Here is a 19907-nt window from a genome sequence, read left to right as displayed (position 1 = left end):
ATTCAAATCCTGGCCCTGGCGGCAGCCAACTACCAACTCGAGTCGCACTCCTGGCAGCATCCACGTACCGAGTCGAGTCCTGGGCCTGGTGGCATCCAATTACCAAGTGAAGTCATGGCCCTGGCGGTCTGTGATTCTTGTCCTACCCCGCTCTCTGAATCCCTTCTCTGCCTCTCCCTCCTGAAGCCTTGCCTCGACTCGTCTTTAGCCCTCGCCTGCACCTCTGTCTAGTTCTATCGCCGGAGCTAGATGGGATCTGTCGGTCATTGTTTTGTACTGTCCAGTCCCATGTTAGTGTCATGTTGAATATGAGTCCCGGCCCTATGTCGTGTACCCAAGGAGGGGGACCCGGCTCCGTTCAGAGTGTGAGTCCCGGCACTATGTCCTGTACCCAAGGAGGGGTCCCGGCTTTGTGTTCTCTGTATGTGTCCATGGTTCCATGTACCTGCTCTCCTGAGACCGAGGCTCTGTGTTCCCATGTTTCTCCTCTCCCTAGCCCATGTCATCTCCTTGCCTGGTTCTGGGGTCCGAGCCCGAGGTAAGACCCAGGTACTGGGTCCTTGCCCAGTCTCTGGCTCAGAGTCCATACCCTAGCTTCTTCATGTCTCCTCTAGTTCTGGGATCCGATTCCGAGTCCAAGCCCAGACCCTTAGTCCCAGCCTAGCCGTAGTCCTGAGTCTTTGTCCGGTTCGCTATTCATGCTTCTGCTTTGCTCTCCTGGTATCAAACAATAAACTCAATTTAATTAACCTCACAAGATGAGTCTTGCATTTGGGTCCACCCTTGCTCCCAATGCCCCCACATTGCCACAGATTTGCGTTCTTCACCAAAGAGATTCAGGGACAGATAATTCAAATCCAGATGATAATATTTAGATTAACAACTCAAGGGGAGGAGAAGATGGCAGCGTGACACAGCGCGTGTGGCTGCTCCGAAATGATATCGTATTTGTATGTAGGATGCCGTGCACGATCCTGATTTGATGGAAGCATACGTCAGAAGCTCGGAGGAACATCTGGAGAAACTTCTGAAATGCCCGCTTCGCTACCGCTGCTGCTGAGCAATCGAGAATCTCCAGAGGGGAAGTCCCCAAATCCTCGGCTTTGCCTATTGCCTGTGCCCGTGGTCAAAGCGCTCGGCGGAGATGATGCTCGGTGCTCGGTATCGGAGGGCTGGTCAGAGGCTCGAAGTTTTCGGACGGACTCAAGAGTCGGCTGTGGTCAGGTGCTTCCAGGGTGCTGCATCGGCAAGTTTGTGGCACTGGAAGCTCATGGCAGGGAGAGTTTTGATTCCTTCTGTGTCTGCGTGAGATGATGGGACTTCCGAGAGACTTTGAGACTTTTTTTTACCGTGCCCATGGTCTGTTCTTATCAAATTACGATATTGCTTTGCACTGTTGTAACTATATGTTATAATTATCTGGTCTTTGTCAGTTTTTCAATCTTGTTTGTCTTGTGTTTCTGTGATATCATTCTGGAAAAACTTTGTATCGTTTCTCAATGCATGCATTACTAAATGACAATAAAAGAAGACTGATAATCTAATCTAATTAGCAGATGGCATAATCATCTCTCGAGGGACAGATTTGAAGTAATTGAGGGCAGGACGAGAGGAGACAAGGAATATTTTTCACCCATAAAGTGAACATTAGTGCTCGGAAAATGAAGACCTCAAAAAATGTGATCCATGCAGATACAATTCCCTCCAAAAGTGCAGATGAAGTTGCTTAAACAGAATGATTCAGATGGAAAACTAGAACAAGCAATAGGCTACAAAGTATACTTCAGTATGGCATACCTTAGATGGCCACAATGCCATACATGCCAATCTGCAGCTGAATTTCAAGATCGTCCATTTTATTTCTTATGCTATGTGCATTCAAATAGAACACTCTCAGCCCACATTACATACATCTTGCATTCCTTTACCTGTATTGTCAGGCATCATGGTACTGGCTGTAGTTGGAGATGTCGTTGGCCCACAATCATCTGCTGGAATGAGAGGTACCGTCTTAGAACATAAAAACTTTGATAACAGAATCACATCATCTCACATTTCTAGCTGACCGAGGCATGGAAAATCAAAAGAGAATCAGAGTGTGACAGGAGTAATACCAATCGGATTAACTCACATGACGATGCCATAATTATTTTCAACATTTGAGAAATTCATCCAAAGGAAGCACCGAGCACATCAGACCAACCTTCACAACATCCTACGTGAAAGGAAATGTCATCCACAGCAACATCACTCCGGTAGTCACTGCCACGGACCGCTTCAAGGAGGATCTGTCAGAGAAAGCAGCAAAACTTCAGCAGGCAACAACCAGTCAAGCAGCACAACTGAAGCATCTCCCTTTCATTTCATTCCATTCTAGGGAAACACAGGTGCATAGCGCTTTCTAGATCATGACAAAACAAACCAAGAGTTAATCAATCCTAAAGGGAACTGCGATGCAACAGTGGCTTCAACGGCAAAGAAAAGCCCATTGCCAGGTGCTGGCAGAAGAAGGATCAATCATTTGGCCAACAGGAGATCCCCAATTTCAGTGTGAAAAATTCAGGGAGTGTTCTGAGTGAGTATTGTTACAGAGGGAACAACAGAATTCATGATCTACGTCTTTGGGTTGGGGTATACAGTTGCGTTGATACTTGTGTATGGACAATGAAGTGCAAGGTAGGAATTAATAAAGAGCTGTGTCGAGAAATACCTAAACTGGATCACATGATGATAAGTCTACAAAGTAGCTACACATTTTGACGGACCAAAACTCGTAGATTGCAAGGGGAGAGGAAAGAGAAATGTGCAATGCAGTGTAAGACTATTCGCGTTCTCATCAACCTTGGACACAGTGCTGGGAAATGCACTAAAATTTACAAGTCCCTTTACAACCAACACAAACACCATAGGTCACACGGTGTCTCCATCATTATTTATTTTCCCGGACTTGTATGAATTAAAAAATTATTTCAGTGACTTCTTAAATATTATCCATGCAGCTTACCTGAGAATCTCCAGACAGGTGAAGGCTAACCTGTCCTTCAATCCATCGGTTTCCCTTATTTCCTGAATCAGACCACTTCAGCACTGCTGTTCCGCTTTCAACCTGGTAAACGTTCAAAGCCATATGCCGAGCTACTCCATACATGTGGTACCAGAATCGCATGCATCGAGCTCCTCTCTCCGCACATGGAGCACTGACCAATTGGGCTCGGTCTCCTGCTTGCCCATCGTTGCCTTCAATGTAGATGTAGTAACCACCTGCACACACAAGAAGGTTTATTGTTCCGACAGAAATCAGATGCACAGTGGCTAAACAGCTATCTCACTTCACCTACCTGCAGTGGTGTGGTCAAAACTCGGTCCTGTGTAAGATGACGGTGTCGACCCTCTGATGCGTTTCCAGTCCAACGTATCGTTCTTGGATTGCGTCCAATGGCACAAGTCTTTGTCAAAGTTACAATCCAATGAACAACCTGCCGATTTCAGAAAGACAGACCATTTATCTCAATACTCTCAACAACAGTTAACAATCTTCAACACCATACTATTCAATCAAGACACTGTAGAGTCTCTCGGCACTGCACTTTATGGGAGGCACGATAATTTTCCACACCTACCCATCAGAGAATTGAGACAATGAATGAGGACAGGCTATTACTCAACATCTACAGGGAAAGGAAGAACAAGTTAGGTTCCCTGTTGTGTGAAGGCTAGATGCAGATACTATGTAATCACACTTCAGTGCCAGTCAGCAGAGATGTTCACTCAGATACCATTGTCAGCTTGAAGGACTTCCTACTTGCTGTAAAGTACTCGGATTTGCGTACGCTGAGCCGGAAGGCTCCTTCATGAGAGCCTTTCTTTATTAACTGGGTTTCTCGATTCACCACATGCAGAAGTAAGACAGAGGAAAAGATTAAGAGTTTGGACTTACTTTTCTCAGTACAGCCACTCTGCTGCCTCCAATCTCCCAGCACAACACCAGCTGCTTCACAAGCTGAAGCATAAGACTCCAGCGTGTTGCACATCTGAACAGAATCTCCGCCAGTCACACAGTGGTCATAGATGCAGCTCTCAAAGTAGAGTTGGGGTGGGATATGCCAGTGACACTCTTTAAATGGACCAGGGTTAGCCAAGACTATTTTACAGTATCTCTCTGCCTCTTCGCTTGCTGCTGGCTCGCATGGTGGCGGAAGAGGAGCTGTTGGGTTACACCTGTGCAACAGAAACAATCTCTCACTCTTCTCAAATTTAATTTATCCCATTTCATCCTCTCCAAAACAGAAAGAAGGCTGGAAGGGTACAGGGAGGGCTTGCCAGAAAAATTGCATAATACAATCAGAATATACAAGAAAGAACATGACTCCATGACACAACCGAAAAGACTGAAAGACATCCTGAAATCAACACTGGAAATATCTTTACATTTCTCCCCTGTGTGCCCTTGTCATTCAAGAGAACAATACACTCGCGTTGATTTGAATTATCTCCATGATATCGTGTCCTTGCCCCAACATTCCTTAACTTCAAGCAACATCGCCACTGGCTGTAACACTTTTCAGGACTTGTGGAGAAATCTTAGTAGTTGCCTTCACATAAATCACAGATGACAATACTCACGGCCAGTCATTGTCAGTAACTATCCAACTGTTCCCAAACTGATTTGAATCCGAAGCTAGTATTCCATCGGGTTTCAAGAAGTCATCCAGTTGGTCATTGGTGTAGGTTCCGCACAAGCCACACAGCTGTCCTTTGTATCTCTCGTCCACAACTACGACCAGTTGATGATCTCCGTCAAACTTCACCTGAAGACCAAAGTTGGTCTGGAGCACAACATACCATCCTACCAGCGACAGTCTTACCGAAGCAGTGGGTTCCACAGGAAGCTCCACCCTCACTCCATCCACCTAAACAAAGCGTGACAGAGTTAGCTTCCAGAAAATCACAAACAACCCAACTATTGCTTGACAACATCATGTCAATGCTGAAAATTATACTCTTTCAAATATATAATACTCACATAAACGTCCCTATTTTTCCGCAATGCAATGTGGATGTTCTCCAGGCGCACGCTCACCGAGTTAACGACAGTCCAGCTCGGACTACCACGGTGCTCATTCCTGCTCGTCACAGAAAATTGGACAGATGTATTTCCACAAGTCTCGGTCACCGTGTAATTACAGGCACCTTGGAAATGGTACAGCTTCCCATCAAATGTTGTGTAGTGCGGGTCACCATAGATATGGCAAATCGCAGTGTCAGCGCGGTAACATCCCAAATTGCCACCCTGCACTTTGCAAATTTCTCCCGCTCCACAATTTGCTGGTTCGCACACGATTCGGTCATTTCCAGTGCAGCGGCACTTTCCTCGACATCCGTCTTCCCAGAACATTGCACCTTTCTGACACACAAACGGCAAGGTTTATTTTCAAAAGTGCTGTCTGCTCTGATGGGAAACAGAACCTTCTTTCCATAGAAACCAAAGAGCACCACAAACACCTCCAACTTACCTCGTAGTATTTGTTCTTGTGCGTGCAACCACAGTTCTCGACAGACACGCACAAGCTTCCACTCAGGACAAAGCCATGGTTACACTCACAGTCCTCCACACAAGGCTTACTACAGTTCTCCGAAGCAAAGCGGTCAGTGCAAGTAGCTGGACAAGCGCTGGCACATACATTGTAATGGCTGTTGGCTGCACACACGATACCTGAAAGCAGAGAAGCAACAAATCGTGTTACACTTCAATTCAAGGAACTTCACAAATGGCCATTCTCTGACACAATGTTGCACAGCTCCGAAAATTGGTAAGTCCACTGGATTCCGGTTAATTCGACCACCAGTTAATCAGGGCAGCTGCATATTTGGGACAACTCTTGAGGAACTAAATCTGATCCAGCAAATAACCGTGATTCCCTTTATTTGTTTGGGACACTGTGTCGCTTCATTGGGCCAGTAGACTGCTGCCAGATAATTTCTGACTTGCGCAGGGGTGTGGTACATGGTCCGCTCGGAACATGGTGAGGGACCATGACGTGAAAAAGGTTGGGAACAGATGAACTGGTGTCAGTCGCGTAGACATGTGTGGCCGTTGGACACTACACTCTGCTTAGAGCGAGTAGTTTTCAAGTAGTGTCAGTTGAATGTGCTTGTGATATTTGTCACTGACACTTGGTAAGAAATAAGCAGAAGACAATTCAGAACTCTTTTGCTCACTGTGGTTTCAGGCAGTCTGGCTTGTAGATGCCAGAAAAGGTTGGGATGGAAAAGGAAATGATCTCACTACTTCCACAAATTAAGAACTACATACAATCTATCAGAAATCGTGATAATAATAATGAAGTTTTGCAGGATGCAATCGTCGAAAGCATTGCATGAGCAGAACAATCTACACCAGTTGTCCGCACCGATCTCCTTCATTAACAATCAACAGTAAATGGCAGCTTCTACTGAACGATTCCTCCAGCGATAACTATTGGGAACTAATAGATTGATTTAGAGTACCGTAGTAGTATGGGTAGGATTATAATTTGCTCTGTATTTCATTTATATGCATAATTTGCTGAATAAACTCTCCTCGGACTTCCGGTCGGTAACGAATATCGATTTTAATCGATGTTTTGATGACAAACTCTGTCATCTTCGTCACAGATGTAGAGAATTTGTTGATCGGTTAAACAGCAGTTTGTCTTTTTTTTATAACTATTAATTATTTCCATGACCCTTTGGCTAAATGGAGCAGTCACTTAATTGGGCCAAAATGTACTGGTCCCGGGTGTCTCAATGAACCGGAATCCAGTGTACAGTATTACTCCAACAACATTTGGAGCCTACTCATACGTACCACAGAAAGTGGAGTTCCTCCATGGCACAATGGTCACTCCTGCTCTCTGACAGGCATCTGAATAGATCTGCAGGGTCCTACACAGAGCTCCTTGGTCTCCATCCGTCAAGCACATTTCAACAACACAACTTTCAAAGAAACCATTGGTGTTGATTACCGAGTGGCAGTTTACAAATGGCCCCTGCTGGCTGCTGATCAGACCACAGAAATCATCACCTCGGTAGCGCTCCTCATCTGCGGGCAAACACACTCCTGGCTCGATGGGGTCACAACCCGGCTCGTCAGGTGGCACCTTCCAGCTGTTTCCCAGTTCATTGACATCCTTTGCTTGCGATCCGTCAGGTTTCATGTAGTCATCCTGCCATATTCCATTGTAGTTACCGCACATACCACAAACCTGATTAAAGTACGTACTCGGCACCTTCACTTCCACTGAATGATCAGTGTCGTAAGACACGTACAGGCCAAAATCAGTTGTCAGGACCACGTATCTTCCGCTCCTGCTCACACTCAGGGCACCCTTGCCACGCTGGACAGGTAAGGTCTCCCACACGTCATCAACCTGTGCACAAGACGAAATACCGCATCATACAGACTGTATGGGACTGCAGCCCTGGAGAAACAGAACAACCATTTGCACCGTGTACCTATCAAGCCCTTCAGGCATGTCTAATGACGTTAGCCGTCACATGTGTACACACTCACAGCCGTTCAGAGCGACCCTTCAGCTGAGGATAAAAAACTCTCAATGCCAATTTACTTCGACTCACTTCCATCGCACTGCGCCTCCCTTCTCAGTTACTCGCATCTCCAGTTACAAGCAAACTGCTTTACCGATCAAATGTTTCCACCTAACATGAATTTTGGTGGAGAGCGCTGTACTTTAGAAGAATTAGACTGACAGTAAGAGACACACTTACCAACACCCGCTGAGATTCCCCCTTCACAATCCAAACGTTGTGGCCGTGAACAGTTACATGCACTTTCTGAACATAAGATACTCTTGCATCGCCACGATTTTCATTCTTTGTTTCAATGTTGAAGTACGGAAGGGAGGAGGAATTTCCACACCACTTGGCTATTGTGTACGTACAGCTGCCCATAAAGTGCAGGGTGGCTTTGTCAAAGGTGTTGTAATGCGGATCATTATGCACTCTGCAGATACCGTACGTGTATGGGTAGCAACCGGGGACGCCGTTTACAACTCCACAGTATGAATCTTTAGAACATGTTGAATCCCAGCACACCATTTTACTGCCTGCAGAAGGACATCTACATTTTCTTGAGCAGGTATCATCTGTCCATAGTTCAGAGCCCACTGGGTAGTGCTTTCCTTCATACCAGCAACCACACTTCTCCTCTGGCACACATCGGTCATTGTAGAGAAGGTACCCACTGTCACATACACAGCCTTCCACGCAAGGTTTCAAGCAGCGCGATGGAGCACTTGGACTCACACAAGTAGCTGGGCAAGCTGAGCCACACTGCTCATAATGACTATTCGCTCCACAGTTTACAGCTGTGAACGGAATCCAGAAGGTTACATGTTACTCTCATCTGACATTCCTTCCATCAGAACTAACTGCTCAAACACTTCTCACTGCTCTCTATCTCCACTAGGTGTCATTGAAAGATCTGGCACTAGACTCTCAAGCACTTACGGCAAAAGGTCTCATTCCTCCAGGCTTCCACTCTCGCTCCCTCTGACTGGCATGCATCTCCGTACGACTCCAAACTGCTGCACAGAGCCTCCTGCTCCGTGCCTAACGCACAAAGGTCGTAGACACAGTCGGCAAAATAAGCTTCCGGGTCGACTTTCGAATGGCACCCTTTGAAAGGACCGTCTGCATCCTTGATTATCCCACAGTAATATTTACTTTCGATGATACGCTTTTCATCCTCACTGCAATCTGGTCTGATGCCAACATCAGGAGTACACCTGCAGAAACAGCAGCATCCCAAATCACAAATACTTCCAGCTAAATCAAAACTCAAAGAGCATAAAGATGGAAATCAGAAACAGGACAGTTGGTTTCCAACCCAATGGAAAGGTTGCCAGCAGCTTTCTCACACTCTACCTTGTGTCATTTCCGGACTGCCAGCTGTTGCCCAAGCTGACTGAGTCAGGTTCCATTATTCCATCTGGATTCAGAAAATCATCCCTTCTGTCTTCATTATAGTTCCCACACATTCCACACACCTTGCCTTTGAAGAGACCCGAGAGAGTCACCTCAGCTCGATGCTTGCCATTAAACTTCACTCGCAATCCAAAACTAGTGCTAATGACGACGTACTGCCCAGTCAGAGCGACAACAACTCCCGGGCTGACTGAAACTGGTAGCACTGCCTCTTCCCCATCAACCTGCAAACATCCAAATCATCCATCAATTCATTCTTCTGCAGACGTTGCAATGCAGCTGACGAAGACACTCAGCACATCCAGCCCTTACCTTTACCACACGCCCCTTTCCTAGTGTGATTCTGTGATCGGAAACCTCAACGTTGACTTGTCTCACGTAAGACACGTATGGGTTTCCGCCTCTGTGCTCATTTGCAGCTTCAACATTGAAATAGGGCAGACCGCTGCTGGTATTGCACAGTTTTGATAAGGTGTACGTGCACGTTCCCATAAAGTCGTGAGCTTGGTCATCAAAGGTCATATAGTGCGGATCTCCTTGCACTATGCAGGAAGTCTCTGAAAACAGCAAAACAATCTGAAATAGTTCTGTTATTGCTGACATTCTTCATCAAATTTGTTGTTTTCTGTGTGGAATATAGGACAACGCATTCAAAATTACTGCAAGTTAGAAGCAGAAGAGAAATAAATAAGCACAAGGGGAAAAGTGAGGTAGCATACATGGACTGTTCAGAAATATGACGGCAGAACACTGGAATCTGTTTCTCAAATCCGAGTGTGGGACTTCAATCTCCTCTATCTCTTTCCCAATGGCAGTAACTGGGAGGCATGCCCTGGATGCTTATCAATAAATGCCAACTCTTTGAGGCACAGACTTTTCAAGATATCCTTGATGATGTGGAGGCTTAGCCAGTAAGAAATGTACTGGCAATTTGTATGGATCTTCTCGGGATTAGACTGTGACAAATGATTTTGTCATGGTCCGGATCGGGGTCTCCGGAAATTTACTTACTTTATGTTACGATCCGGACCGTTGATTCCCTGTTTTCCCGTGTGCCTCAGCCTTGGTGATTGGAGGCAATTTACTCTCAGTTGAACCGGTGGCTTATAGTTTCTGGCTTTCGGCCTTTCAGGGCGAGAGCATCTGCAAAGTCACCAGAGGTACTGCGTGCTAGTGTCATCTGGCGGGTGCAAGCCCTGTCTCCGCCCAAAGCGAGTGCCGGTAATTCGTCTTTCCTCACCGGAGCAACCCTGTTAAGTTACCTTGCCAAAGTGAGCCTGCAACGTTTCCTCACCGAGGTCAGTTAACCCGCCAGAGGGAATCAAGAACCGCTGTCTATTGTTCCCGGGCCGAGTCGAGAGCTCGCCACTACCTGGCAGCATCCAATTACCAAGTCAAGTCCTGGTCCTGGTGGCATCCAAGTACCGTGTCAAATCCTGGTCCTGGCTGCATCCAAGTACTGAGTCAAATCCTTGTCCTGACTGCATCCAAGTACTAAGTCAAATTCTGGCCCTGGCGGCAGCCAACTACCGACTCGAGTCGCACTCCTGGCAGCATCCACGTACCGAGTCGAGTCCTGGGCCTGGCAGCATCCAATTACCAAGCCAAGTCCTGGTCCTGGTGGCATCCAAGTACCGAGTCAAATCCTCGCCCTGGCTACATCCAAGTACTGATTCAAATCCTGGCCCTGGCGGCAGCCAACTACCAACTCGAGTCGCACTCCTGGCAGCATCCACGTACCGAGTCGAGTCCTGGGCCTGGTGGCATCCAATTACCAAGTGAAGTCATGGCCCTGGCGGTCTGTGATTCTTGTCCTACCCCGCTCTCTGAATCCCTTCTCTGCCTCTCCCTCCTGAAGCCTTGCCTCGACTCGTCTTTAGCCCTCGCCTGCACCTCTGTCTAGTTCTATCGCCGGAGCTAGATGGGATCTGTCGGTCATTGTTTTGTACTGTCCAGTCCCATGTTAGTGTCATGTTGAATATGAGTCCCGGCCCTATGTCGTGTACCCAAGGAGGGGGACCCGGCTCCGTTCAGAGTGTGAGTCCCGGCACTATGTCCTGTACCCAAGGAGGGGTCCCGGCTTTGTGTTCTCTGTATGTGTCCATGGTTCCATGTACCTGCTCTCCTGAGACCGAGGCTCTGTGTTCCCATGTTTCTCCTCTCCCTAGCCCATGTCATCTCCTTGCCTGGTTCTGGGGTCCGAGCCCGAGGTAAGACCCAGGTACTGGGTCCTTGCCCAGTCTCTGGCTCAGAGTCCATACCCTAGCTTCTTCATGTCTCCTCTAGTTCTGGGATCCGATTCCGAGTCCAAGCCCAGACCCTTAGTCCCAGCCTAGCCGTAGTCCTGAGTCTTTGTCCGGTTCGCTATTCATGCTTCTGCTTTGCTCTCCTGGTATCAAACAATAAACTCAATTTAATTAACCTCACAAGATGAGTCTTGCATTTGGGTCCACCCTTGCTCCCAATGCCCCCACATTGCCACAGATTTGCGTTCTTCACCAAAGAGATTCAGGGACAGATAATTCAAATCCAGATGATAATATTTAGATTAACAACTCAAGGGGAGGAGAAGATGGCAGCGTGACACAGCGCGTGTGGCTGCTCCGAAATGATATCGTATTTGTATGTAGGATGCCGTGCACGATCCTGATTTGATGGAAGCATACGTCAGAAGCTCGGAGGAACATCTGGAGAAACTTCTGAAATGCCCGCTTCGCTACCGCTGCTGCTGAGCAATCGAGAATCTCCAGAGGGGAAGTCCCCAAATCCTCGGCTTTGCCTATTGCCTGTGCCCGTGGTCAAAGCGCTCGGCGGAGATGATGCTCGGTGCTCGGTATCGGAGGGCTGGTCAGAGGCTCGAAGTTTTCGGACGGACTCAAGAGTCGGCTGTGGTCAGGTGCTTCCAGGGTGCTGCATCGGCAAGTTTGTGGCACTGGAAGCTCATGGCAGGGAGAGTTTTGATTCCTTCTGTGTCTGCGTGAGATGATGGGACTTCCGAGAGACTTTGAGACTTTTTTTTACCGTGCCCATGGTCTGTTCTTATCAAATTACGATATTGCTTTGCACTGTTGTAACTATATGTTATAATTATCTGGTCTTTGTCAGTTTTTCAATCTTGTTTGTCTTGTGTTTCTGTGATATCATTCTGGAAAAACTTTGTATCGTTTCTCAATGCATGCATTACTAAATGACAATAAAAGAAGACTGATAATCTAATCTAATTAGCAGATGGCATAATCATCTCTCGAGGGACAGATTTGAAGTAATTGAGGGCAGGACGAGAGGAGACAAGGAATATTTTTCACCCATAAAGTGAACATTAGTGCTCGGAAAATGAAGACCTCAAAAAATGTGATCCATGCAGATACAATTCCCTCCAAAAGTGCAGATGAAGTTGCTTAAACAGAATGATTCAGATGGAAAACTAGAACAAGCAATAGGCTACAAAGTATACTTCAGTATGGCATACCTTAGATGGCCACAATGCCATACATGCCAATCTGCAGCTGAATTTCAAGATCGTCCATTTTATTTCTTATGCTATGTGCATTCAAATAGAACACTCTCAGCCCACATTACATACATCTTGCATTCCTTTACCTGTATTGTCAGGCATCATGGTACTGGCTGTAGTTGGAGATGTCGTTGGCCCACAATCATCTGCTGGAATGAGAGGTACCGTCTTAGAACATAAAAACTTTGATAACAGAATCACATCATCTCACATTTCTAGCTGACCGAGGCATGGAAAATCAAAAGAGAATCAGAGTGTGACAGGAGTAATACCAATCGGATTAACTCACATGACGATGCCATAATTATTTTCAACATTTGAGAAATTCATCCAAAGGAAGCACCGAGCACATCAGACCAACCTTCACAACATCCTACGTGAAAGGAAATGTCATCCACAGCAACATCACTCCGGTAGTCACTGCCACGGACCGCTTCAAGGAGGATCTGTCAGAGAAAGCAGCAAAACTTCAGCAGGCAACAACCAGTCAAGCAGCACAACTGAAGCATCTCCCTTTCATTTCATTCCATTCTAGGGAAACACAGGTGCATAGCGCTTTCTAGATCATGACAAAACAAACCAAGAGTTAATCAATCCTAAAGGGAACTGCGATGCAACAGTGGCTTCAACGGCAAAGAAAAGCCCATTGCCAGGTGCTGGCAGAAGAAGGATCAATCATTTGGCCAACAGGAGATCCCCAATTTCAGTGTGAAAAATTCAGGGAGTGTTCTGAGTGAGTATTGTTACAGAGGGAACAACAGAATTCATGATCTACGTCTTTGGGTTGGGGTATACAGTTGCGTTGATACTTGTGTATGGACAATGAAGTGCAAGGTAGGAATTAATAAAGAGCTGTGTCGAGAAATACCTAAACTGGATCACATGATGATAAGTCTACAAAGTAGCTACACATTTTGACGGACCAAAACTCGTAGATTGCAAGGGGAGAGGAAAGAGAAATGTGCAATGCAGTGTAAGACTATTCGCGTTCTCATCAACCTTGGACACAGTGCTGGGAAATGCACTAAAATTTACAAGTCCCTTTACAACCAACACAAACACCATAGGTCACACGGTGTCTCCATCATTATTTATTTTCCCGGACTTGTATGAATTAAAAAATTATTTCAGTGACTTCTTAAATATTATCCATGCAGCTTACCTGAGAATCTCCAGACAGGTGAAGGCTAACCTGTCCTTCAATCCATCGGTTTCCCTTATTTCCTGAATCAGACCACTTCAGCACTGCTGTTCCGCTTTCAACCTGGTAAACGTTCAAAGCCATATGCCGAGCTACTCCATACATGTGGTACCAGAATCGCATGCATCGAGCTCCTCTCTCCGCACATGGAGCACTGACCAATTGGGCTCGGTCTCCTGCTTGCCCATCGTTGCCTTCAATGTAGATGTAGTAACCACCTGCACACACAAGAAGGTTTATTGTTCCGACAGAAATCAGATGCACAGTGGCTAAACAGCTATCTCACTTCACCTACCTGCAGTGGTGTGGTCAAAACTCGGTCCTGTGTAAGATGACGGTGTCGACCCTCTGATGCGTTTCCAGTCCAACGTATCGTTCTTGGATTGCGTCCAATGGCACAAGTCTTTGTCAAAGTTACAATCCAATGAACAACCTGCCGATTTCAGAAAGACAGACCATTTATCTCAATACTCTCAACAACAGTTAACAATCTTCAACACCATACTATTCAATCAAGACACTGTAGAGTCTCTCGGCACTGCACTTTATGGGAGGCACGATAATTTTCCACACCTACCCATCAGAGAATTGAGACAATGAATGAGGACAGGCTATTACTCAACATCTACAGGGAAAGGAAGAACAAGTTAGGTTCCCTGTTGTGTGAAGGCTAGATGCAGATACTATGTAATCACACTTCAGTGCCAGTCAGCAGAGATGTTCACTCAGATACCATTGTCAGCTTGAAGGACTTCCTACTTGCTGTAAAGTACTCGGATTTGCGTACGCTGAGCCGGAAGGCTCCTTCATGAGAGCCTTTCTTTATTAACTGGGTTTCTCGATTCACCACATGCAGAAGTAAGACAGAGGAAAAGATTAAGAGTTTGGACTTACTTTTCTCAGTACAGCCACTCTGCTGCCTCCAATCTCCCAGCACAACACCAGCTGCTTCACAAGCTGAAGCATAAGACTCCAGCGTGTTGCACATCTGAACAGAATCTCCGCCAGTCACACAGTGGTCATAGATGCAGCACTCAAAGTAGAGTTGGGGTGGGATATGCCAGTGACACTCTTTAAATGGACCAGGGTTAGCCAAGACTATTTTACAGTATCTCTCTGCCTCTTCGCTTGCTGCTGGCTCGCATGGTGGCGGAAGAGGAGCTGTTGGGTTACACCTGTGCAACAGAAACAATCTCTCACTCTTCTCAAATTTAATTTATCCCATTTCATCCTCTCCAAAACAGAAAGAAGGCTGGAAGGGTACAGGGAGGGCTTGCCAGAAAAATTGCATAATACAATCAGAATATACAAGAAAGAACATGACTCCATGACACAACCGAAAAGACTGAAAGACATCCTGAAATCAACACTGGAAATATCTTTACATTTCTCCCCTGTGTGCCCTTGTCATTCAAGAGAACAATACACTCGCGTTGATTTGAATTATCTCCATGATATCGTGTCCTTGCCCCAACATTCCTTAACTTCAAGCAACATCGCCACTGGCCGTAACACTTTTCAGGACTTGTGGAGAAATCTTAGTAGTTGCCTTCACATAAATCACAGATGACAATACTCACGGCCAGTCATTGTCAGTAACTATCCAACTGTTCCCAAACTGATTTGAATCCGAAGCTAGTATTCCATCGGGTTTCAAGAAGTCATCCAGTTGGTCATTGGTGTAGGTTCCGCACAAGCCACACAGCTGTCCTTTGTATCTCTCGTCCACAACTACGACCAGTTGATGATCTCCGTCAAACTTCACCTGAAGACCAAAGTTGGTCTGGAGCACAACATACCATCCTACCAGCGACAGTCTTACCGAAGCAGTGGGTTCCACAGGAAGCTCCACCCTCACTCCATCCACCTAAACAAAGCGTGACAGAGTTAGCTTCCAGAAAATCACAAACAACCCAACTATTGCTTGACAACATCATGTCAATGCTGAAAATTATACTCTTTCAAATATATAATACTCACATAAACGTCCCTATTTTTCCGCAATGCAATGTGGATGTTCTCCAGGCGCACGCTCACCGAGTTAACGACAGTCCAGCTCGGACTACCACGGTGCTCATTCCTGCTCGTCACAGAAAATTGGACAGATGTATTTCCACAAGTCTCGGTCACCGTGTAATTACAGGCACCTTGGAAATGGTACAGCTTCCCATCAAATGTTGTGTAGTGCGGGTCACCATAGATATGGCAAATCGCAGTGTCAGCGCGGTAACATCCCAAATTGCCACCCTGCACTTTGCAAATTTCTCCCGCTCCACAATTTGCTGGTTCGCACACGATTCGGTCATTTCCAGTGCAGCGGCACTTTCCTCGACATCCGTCTTCCCAGAACATTGCACCTTTCTGACACACAAACGGCAAGGTTTATTTTCAAAAGTGCTGTCTGCTCTGATGGGAAACAGAACCTTCTTTCCATAGAAACCAAAGAGCACCACAAACACCTCCAACTTACCTCGTAGTATTTGTTCTTGTGCGTGCAACCACAGTTCTCGACAGACACGCACAAGCTTCCACTCAGGACAAAGCCATGGTTACACTCACAGTCCTCCACACAAGGCTTACTACAGTTCTCCGAAGCAAAGCGGTCAGTGCAAGTAGCTGGACAAGCGCTGGCACATACATTGTAATGGCTGTTGGCTGCACACACGATACCTGAAAGCAGAGAAGCAACAAATCGTGTTACACTTCAATTCAAGGAACTTCACAAATGGCCATTCTCTGACACAATGTTGCACAGCTCCGAAAATTGGTAAGTCCACTGGATTCCGGTTAATTCGACCACCAGTTAATCAGGGCAGCTGCTTATTTGGGACAACTCTTGAGGAACTAAATCTGATCCAGCAAATAACCGTGATTCCCTTTATTTGTTTGGGACACTGTGTCGCTTCATTGGGCCAGTAGACTGCTGCCAGATAATTTCTGACTTGCGCAGGGGTGTGGTACATGGTCCGCTCGGAACATGGTGAGGGACCATGACGTGAAAAAGGTTGGGAACAGATGAACTGGTGTCAGTCGCGTAGACATGTGTGGCCGTTGGACACTACACTCTGCTTAGAGCGAGTAGTTTTCAAGTAGTGTCAGTTGAATGTGCTTGTGATATTTGTCACTGACACTTGGTAAGAAATAAGCAGAAGACAATTCAGAACTCTTTTGCTCACTGTGGTTTCAGGCAGTCTGGCTTGTAGATGCCAGAAAAGGTTGGGATGGAAAAGGAAATGATCTCACTACTTCCACAAATTAAGAACTACATACAATCTATCAGAAATCGTGATAATAATAATGAAGTTTTGCAGGATGCAATCGTCGAAAGCATTGCATGAGCAGAACAATCTACACCAGTTGTCCGCACCGATCTCCTTCATTAACAATCAACAGTAAATGGCAGCTTCTACTGAACGATTCCTCCAGCGATAACTATTGGGAACTAATAGATTGATTTAGAGTACCGTAGTAGTATGGGTAGGATTATAATTTGCTCTGTATTTCATTTATATGCATAATTTGCTGAATAAACTCTCCTCGGACTTCCGGTCGGTAACGAATATCGATTTTAATCGATGTTTTGATGACAAACTCTGTCATCTTCGTCACAGATGTAGAGAATTTGTTGATCGGTTAAACAGCAGTTTGTCTTTTTTTTATAACTATTAATTATTTCCATGACCCTTTGGCTAAATGGAGCAGTCACTTAATTGGGCCAAAATGTACTGGTCCCGGGTGTCTCAATGAACCGGAATCCAGTGTACAGTATTACTCCAACAACATTTGGAGCCTACTCATACGTACCACAGAAAGTGGAGTTCCTCCATGGCACAATGGTCACTCCTGCTCTCTGACAGGCATCTGAATAGATCTGCAGGGTCCTACACAGAGCTCCTTGGTCTCCATCCGTCAAGCACATTTCAACAACACAACTTTCAAAGAAACCATTGGTGTTGATTACCGAGTGGCAGTTTACAAATGGCCCCTGCTGGCTGCTGATCAGACCACAGAAATCATCACCTCGGTAGCGCTCCTCATCTGCGGGCAAACACACTCCTGGCTCGATGGGGTCACAACCCGGCTCGTCAGGTGGCACCTTCCAGCTGTTTCCCAGTTCGTTGACATCCTTTGCTTGCGATCCGTCAGGTTTCATGTAGTCATCCTGCCATATTCCATTGTAGTTACCGCACATACCACAAACCTGATTAAAGTACGTACTCGGCACCTTCACTTCCACTGAATGATCAGTGTCGTAAGACACGTACAGGCCAAAATCAGTTGTCAGGACCACGTATCTTCCGCTCCTGCTCACACTCAGGGCACCCTTGCCACGCTGGACAGGTAAGGTCTCCCACACGTCATCAACCTGTGCACAAGACGAAATACCGCATCATACAGACTGTATGGGACTGCAGCCCTGGAGAAACAGAACAACCATTTGCACCGTGTACCTATCAAGCCCTTCAGGCATGTCTAATGACGTTAGCCGTCACATGTGTACACACTCACAGCCGTTCAGAGCGACCCTTCAGCTGAGGATAAAAAACTCTCAATGCCAATTTACTTCGACTCACTTCCATCGCACTGCGCCTCCCTTCTCAGTTACTCGCATCTCCAGTTACAAGCAAACTGCTTTACCGATCAAATGTTTCCACCTAACATGAATTTTGGTGGAGAGCGCTGTACTTTAGAAGAATTAGACTGACAGTAAGAGACACACTTACCAACACCCGCTGAGATTCCCCCTTCACAATCCAAACGTTGTGGCCGTGAACAGTTACATGCACTTTCTGAACATAAGATACTCTTGCATCGCCACGATTTTCATTCTTTGTTTCAATGTTGAAGTACGGAAGGGAGGAGGAATTTCCACACCACTTGGCTATTGTGTACGTACAGCTGCCCATAAAGTGCAGGGTGGCTTTGTCAAAGGTGTTGTAATGCGGATCATTATGCACTCTGCAGATACCGTACGTGTATGGGTAGCAACCGGGGACGCCGTTTACAACTCCACAGTATGAATCTTTAGAACATGTTGAATCCCAGCACACCATTTTACTGCCTGCAGAAGGACATCTACATTTTCTTGAGCAGGTATCATCTGTCCATAGTTCAGAGCCCACTGGGTAGTGCTTTCCTTCATACCAGCAACCACACTTCTCCTCTGGCACACATCGGTCATTGTAGAGAAGGTACCCACTGTCACATACACAGCCTTCCACGCAAGGTTTCAAGCAGCGCGATGGAGCACTTGGACTCACACAAGTAGCTGGGCAAGCTGAGCCACACTGCTCATAATGACTATTCGCTCCACAGTTTACAGCTGTGAACGGAATCCAGAAGGTTACATGTTACTCTCATCTGACATTCCTTCCATCAGAACTAACTGCTCAAACACTTCTCACTGCTCTCTATCTCCACTAGGTGTCATTGAAAGATCTGGCACTAGACTCTCAAGCACTTACGGCAAAAGGTCTCATTCCTCCAGGCTTCCACTCTCGCTCCCTCTGACTGGCATGCATCTCCGTACGACTCCAAACTGCTGCACAGAGCCTCCTGCTCCGTGCCTAACGCACAAAGGTCGTAGACACAGTCGGCAAAATAAGCTTCCGGGTCGACTTTCGAATGGCACCCTTTGAAAGGACCGTCTGCATCCTTGATTATCCCACAGTAATATTTACTTTCGATGATACGCTTTTCATCCTCACTGCAATCTGGTCTGATGCCAACATCAGGAGTACACCTGCAGAAACAGCAGCATCCCAAATCACAAATACTTCCAGCTAAATCAAAACTCAAAGAGCATAAAGATGGAAATCAGAAACAGGACAGTTGGTTTCCAACCCAATGGAAAGGTTGCCAGCAGCTTTCTCACACTCTACCTTGTGTCATTTCCGGACTGCCAGCTGTTGCCCAAGCTGACTGAGTCAGGTTCCATTATTCCATCTGGATTCAGAAAATCATCCCTTCTGTCTTCATTATAGTTCCCACACATTCCACACACCTTGCCTTTGAAGAGACCCGAGAGAGTCACCTCAGCTCGATGCTTGCCATTAAACTTCACTCGCAATCCAAAACTAGTGCTAATGACGACGTACTGCCCAGTCAGAGCGACAACAACTCCCGGGCTGACTGAAACTGGTAGCACTGCCTCTTCCCCATCAACCTGCAAACATCCAAATCATCCATCAATTCATTCTTCTGCAG

General features: G+C 46.3%; 1 protein-coding gene across 1 annotated transcript in view; it reads right to left on the bottom strand.

Annotated features, from left to right (window-relative positions):
* LOC134345114 (uncharacterized) overlaps nt 1-19907 on the bottom strand; it is a 154722-nt gene that overhangs the window by 75444 nt on the left and 59371 nt on the right. Inside the window, exons 37-61 of the mRNA XM_063045289.1 lie at nt 19583-19866; nt 19166-19443; nt 18425-19023; nt 17505-18066; nt 16171-16370; nt 15681-16061; nt 15281-15567; nt 14595-14875; nt 13996-14133; nt 13662-13918; nt 12861-12945; nt 12586-12648; nt 9298-9542; nt 8926-9209; nt 8509-8786; nt 7768-8366; nt 6848-7409; nt 5514-5713; nt 5024-5404; nt 4624-4910; nt 3938-4218; nt 3339-3476; nt 3005-3261; nt 2204-2288; nt 1929-1991 (exon numbers count right to left, since the gene is read on the bottom strand). Of these exons, the coding sequence (XP_062901359.1) occupies nt 1929-1991; nt 2204-2288; nt 3005-3261; nt 3339-3476; nt 3938-4218; nt 4624-4910; nt 5024-5404; nt 5514-5713; nt 6848-7409; nt 7768-8366; nt 8509-8786; nt 8926-9209; nt 9298-9542; nt 12586-12648; nt 12861-12945; nt 13662-13918; nt 13996-14133; nt 14595-14875; nt 15281-15567; nt 15681-16061; nt 16171-16370; nt 17505-18066; nt 18425-19023; nt 19166-19443; nt 19583-19866 (7075 nt within the window). The remainder of the gene's footprint in view (nt 1-1928; nt 1992-2203; nt 2289-3004; nt 3262-3338; nt 3477-3937; nt 4219-4623; nt 4911-5023; nt 5405-5513; nt 5714-6847; nt 7410-7767; nt 8367-8508; nt 8787-8925; nt 9210-9297; nt 9543-12585; nt 12649-12860; nt 12946-13661; nt 13919-13995; nt 14134-14594; nt 14876-15280; nt 15568-15680; nt 16062-16170; nt 16371-17504; nt 18067-18424; nt 19024-19165; nt 19444-19582; nt 19867-19907) is intronic.

The sequence above is a fragment of the Mobula hypostoma genome, chromosome 4 (assembly GCF_963921235.1).
Source record: "Mobula hypostoma chromosome 4, sMobHyp1.1, whole genome shotgun sequence".
NCBI lineage: Eukaryota > Metazoa > Chordata > Chondrichthyes > Myliobatiformes > Myliobatidae > Mobula > Mobula hypostoma.
Note: the sequence above shows the minus strand (reverse complement) of the source record. Positions and strands in the feature narration are given on the sequence as shown.